Here is a 5,000-nt window from a genome sequence, read left to right on the forward strand (position 1 = left end):
AGTGGAAATATTGTGGAAGACTAGACATCCTGTTATGGCAACACTGTTCAAAACCCACAATTCAAGCGACGAGAAAACGAGAAGAATGAACAAGAGAGAAGGGAACGAATGAAGAATGGGAGGAGGAGGACACAACTCACACTGACAGAACCAGCTCAGCACCAAAGGATGAATAAAAGGAATTATACAAAAGATGGATGACGTCAAAGGAAAAGTGAATAAACGGGACTTGAAAGAGGTGAATTGATGTCAAGTGGAAATATGGTAACATGGGACAAGAGTAGGTGAATAACATGAACTGTAAAGGAATGAATGAAATGGATTGGAAACGGAGATGAAAATTGATGGTTTAATGATATGGGAAAGTGGAATAAGGAAGTTGAATGAAGTTAGAAGGAAAACAGAATAACATGAAGTCTAAAAAAAATAATGGATAGTGGAAAATTTAATATACAAGATGAAATTATATGGCTTGAATGAAAAAAAATGGAAAGAGATGAATTCAAAAGTGAATAAATATGTGAAAAAGGTGAATAATAAAATGCAAAAAAGGGGGCATGAATCCCATACATAAAACTTTAATAAATTAGACGAAATTAGTTTAAATAAAATGAAGAAGGGAATAAAGGGGAAGACAGTAGATGAATAACAGGAACTGAACACAAGTCGATGGTGGAGACGAGCTGGGGTGGGGGTAAGAGGGTAAGGGTAAGGGGGTAAGGGTAAGGGGATGGGGGTAAGGGGGTGGGGGTTGCGAGCGGTTGCACTGGAGATGAAGATGTAGAGAGGGAAGTAGATAGCTAGGGGGTAGGGGTAGGGGTAGGTAGGTAGGTAGGTTGCAGGTTGGTAGATAAGTAGGCAGGTAGGCTGTTAAAAATGGAGGGAGGGAGGAAGATAAATAAGTAGGTGGATGGATGGATGGATGGATGGATGGATGGATGGATGGATGGATGGATGGATGATATATATATAACATATACGTGTATATATATATATATATATATATATATATATATATATATATATATATATATATATATATTCAAAAGACTCGACAGACCGATAAACAAAGTTCGTGTGAGTGAGTGAGCATGTGTGTGTAAAATTTACGTTTGTTGTCTGCGTCTCTCTCTCTATATATATATATATATATATCTATCCTTCTAGCTCTCTGTACACACACACACACACTCACACACACACACACACACACACACACACACACACACACACACACACACACACACACACACACACACACATATATATATATATATATATATATATATATATATATATATATATATATATATATATATATGAATGAGAGAGATACACATATACCCATATCTTACAAGATATCACAGGGAACATGAAACGATATGAGGATACATCTATGAGGTCGACCGTCAGTGCGTATCCCCCTCCCCCTCCTCCCCCTCCTACCAGGTGAGGGGGACTAGGTCAGCTGACTAGGTAAGGTAGGGGTCAGGTTACACGTACGGGGGGGGGGGGGGTGACAGGGGAGGGGAGGAGAAGGAAGGGAGAGGTAGAGGATAAATGAGTAAAGGTGGGAAAGAGGAGAGGGCACGATTATGGAGGAGTGAAGGAGGGGAGACGGAAAGGGAGGAGAGAGAGAGAGAGAAAAGGAGGAGGAGAGGTAGAAAGATAGTGAGGAAGGAGGGAGAAGTGGGAGGAGAAGAAGGGATAGGGGTGAAGGGAATGAGGGATAAGGGTGAAGGGAAGGAGGGAAAGGGTGCTGGAAGGGGTGAAGGGAAGGAGGGAAAGGGTGCTGGAAGGGGTGAAGGGAAGGAGGGAAAGGGTGCTGGAAGGAGTGATGAGACGGACGCCATAGGGGAGTGTGACATGAGGTGAGGTGAGGCAGAAGTGAACGAAGACGAATGAAATAAGCGGGAGAACTGAATGAAGGAAGCAATGTGTTCGGGTGGGTGAATCCGGGAAGGAAACGGAGAGAGAGAAGCCGAGATGGAACACGGAGGAGAAGGAATCGAGATGAACATAATAAAACTAAAAGCTGTTACACGGATTGAAAGATGTCAGACAGATATTAGTGAAGGTGAAACAGAGATATTGCAAGAAGACAAGGAAAAGAGCAAAGCTAAGAATGAGACTAAATAGAACATACAAACGACTGCACGTGAGGAAGGAATATCTGGATGGCCACTCATATGGTTATCCTTCAAACGCCATCCTAGACAGAGTTGGCAATAAGGAATATCTGAATGCTTCTCTCTTGACGAAACTGTAAAATAAAAACTCCGTATGTGTCTGCTTTTGGCTTTCTCTTCTCGTTTCAGTTCAGTATTACCTTTAATGAACAAATGCTCAGTCCCCTTATTTCTGATGACATGTTTTAGAAATTTTGTCTGCCGCCCCTTCACTTGTCCAGTGAGCTGTCATTTACACCTAGTGTCTTCTGATTTATATTTTTTTTTTGTCCTTCTTAAAAATCATGTTTCAACATTTTTCTAGATACTTTTCATGCTTCATGTTCAAAGCCTCACGTCCATATTCTAAAACGGGTTCAAATAACGAATGATAATTTCTTGTTTCTCCATCTCCTCAAAAGCTGACTTTGACTGCAACATCCCTTCTTTAAACATCTATTATCACACTTTGCAATCAATTAGATTTCGTGACTTGTTGCAAGTTGTTACATCCTGTTTTGCTTGAATATTTAGAAGGCCCCTCATTTTTCGTCGTTGTTACTGCTTGCATGTTCTTGCTGCTTGGAAATGCCATTGTCCCCTTTTCTTCAACTAACATGTTTACAAGTTCTTGGTCTTTCTCGCTAGTTATTAGCACAGGAGGAGGGAGGGAGGAGAGGAGGGAGGGAGGGAGGGGAGAAGGAGAGAGGGAGGGAGGGGATAAGGAGGGAGGGAGGGAGGGGAGAAGGAGGGAGGGAGGGAGGGAGGGGAGAAGGAGGAAGGGAGGGAGGGAGGGGAGAAGGAAGGGAGAAGGAGGGGGGACGGAGGGAGGAGATGGAAGAAAGGGGAGAAAGAAAAGCTCAAGGAAGAAAATGTGAGACGCATACATTTTGACGGATTAATAAAGCCACTGTACACATCCAAGGCTTCACTTTGACAGGCGGCCGAACAGACGGTAAACCCAACATCATCTCTTTCTTTCTCCCTTTCCCTTTCCCTCTCTCTCTCTCTCTCTCTCTCTCTCTCTCTCTCTCTCTATATATATATATACATATAATATTATATATACATAAATATATATATATATATATATATATATATATATATATATATAATATTATATATATATAAATATATATATATATATATATATATATATATATATATATATATGTGTGTGTGTGTGTGTGTGTGTGTGTGTGTGTGTGTGTGTGTGTGTGTGTGTGTGTGTGTGTGTGTGTGTAGATAGATAGATAGTAGATAGTAGATAGATAGATATAGATAACCTCCCCTTTCACTCACTCACCCACAACCATACACCCACACCCACAACCATACACCCCCCCCCCCCCACACACACACTACTACTACTACAGCTACATCTCCTACAGTCATTACTAACGCTAGAAGAACCACAGGAGACATTCAACATGCTATGCCCGAGGGTAGATTGTGGCACGGAAACCTTCTTTGTTGCCATCTTCAAAATAGCAACCAAGACATTATCGATTATGTGCGTGAAGCCTTTTGCAGGACATGGTAGACGAAAGTCACTGGCCTAGAAAGCCTGTTGGTTATGCAGGTCTGGACAGATAGGAGGAGTATTTGCAGTCCCTGAATGCACGATGTGTAAACCGAACCCGCATTAATGAATGATGTATGTACAATTTTGCAAATATGCTAATCATATCCGTAGTGGATTTAAAATGCAGAATTAGCAAAAAAATAACACCAGGCAATGCAATAAAATAACAGTATCTGACTAAAATGTACTAGCCAGAAATAAATTCAAATGTATTTACTCTCGCCTTCACTTGCTTTTTTCAAAGTCTATACCAGTAATTGGAAATCAATAGAAGGGAGACTTTGAAACCTTCAAGAAAATCGGAAAATCAGTATTTGACCAAAATATACTGAGAAGCAGACCCAAACTTCAGGGCATTTACACTCACCTAGAGCCCATGAGAGCCACCAGACTGCCTGGACGAACGGCTCCGGACACTGAAAACGATTTTTGCAATGTTAGATTCAGCCAGAAGTTTGGGGAGTGGGATATCTCAATACCCATACCTTCACTGCGTAATGAGTGGAAATAACATAGGACAAAGGCTTTGAAATTATCAGAGTAAGAATAAAGGAGAAAAGGGAAGAAAGAAAAGGTAAAAAGACCAGAGCTCTACCCCCCCTACCTACTCCCATCCTCCTTGGAAGATTGCTGGGCAACGTGGAGGACTCTGTACACGGGTCCTGGTCTCAACATAAATCTCTAAATATCTAAAAAACGACCGAGGGATATAATAGTTCCAGAGTAAACTGACAGATGGCGTGGGTGCAGCGCTGTCTTCACTAAGCCGACAACCCGCGAACAGAGCCAGCGGGATGCCCAATAAACTCGGTCTCAGTTTGGGATTAATGGACACCCTAAGTACCACGAAATCACTTAATTGGGGCAGCACCATGGGGTTTGTATGACTTCCTAATGTTTACGGGCTGAGGATAATATTCAGCTAATTTATTTATACCGTTAGAGACGACCCCCTCCCCCACTCAAGTGTTTTGTCTAATTACCGAAAGGTTAACGGTACTTTAATTACAATCTTAAGAACGTTTCGGTTCTTGGGTAAAACTAACAAATATCATCGTGAAAAAATAGTCCGAGTTTCTGAAGATTTTAATTGAATATCAAATTCTGTATTAGTCATCTTTAATCTTTTCAAATAATTTCCAAAGGCAGCATTCAAGCAATATATAGAGTCGATGAACGTGAGTTTCGTCGTTAATCCTAAAGTAAATTACTAAGGCTTACATTTTCAAAACTTTTAGTCATTACTT

At 41.0% G+C, this 5,000-nt stretch overlaps 1 protein-coding gene across 4 annotated transcripts in view; it reads right to left on the reverse strand.

Moving 5' to 3' along the window:
* LOC122250783 (protein scarlet) overlaps positions 1-5,000 on the reverse strand; it is a 50,776-nt gene that overhangs the window by 15,149 nt on the left and 30,627 nt on the right. For all 4 annotated transcript variants that reach the window (XM_043012399.2, XM_043012398.2, XM_086531475.1 and 1 more), the window contains one exon: positions 4,121-4,169. In XM_043012399.2, the coding sequence (XP_042868333.1) occupies positions 4,121-4,169 (49 nt within the window). The remainder of the gene's footprint in view (positions 1-4,120; positions 4,170-5,000) is intronic.

This window comes from Penaeus japonicus, unplaced genomic scaffold (assembly GCF_977035675.1).
Source record: "Penaeus japonicus unplaced genomic scaffold, GWHDUDI00000001_assembly GWHDUDI00000035, whole genome shotgun sequence".
Classification (NCBI taxonomy): domain Eukaryota; kingdom Metazoa; phylum Arthropoda; class Malacostraca; order Decapoda; family Penaeidae; genus Penaeus; species Penaeus japonicus.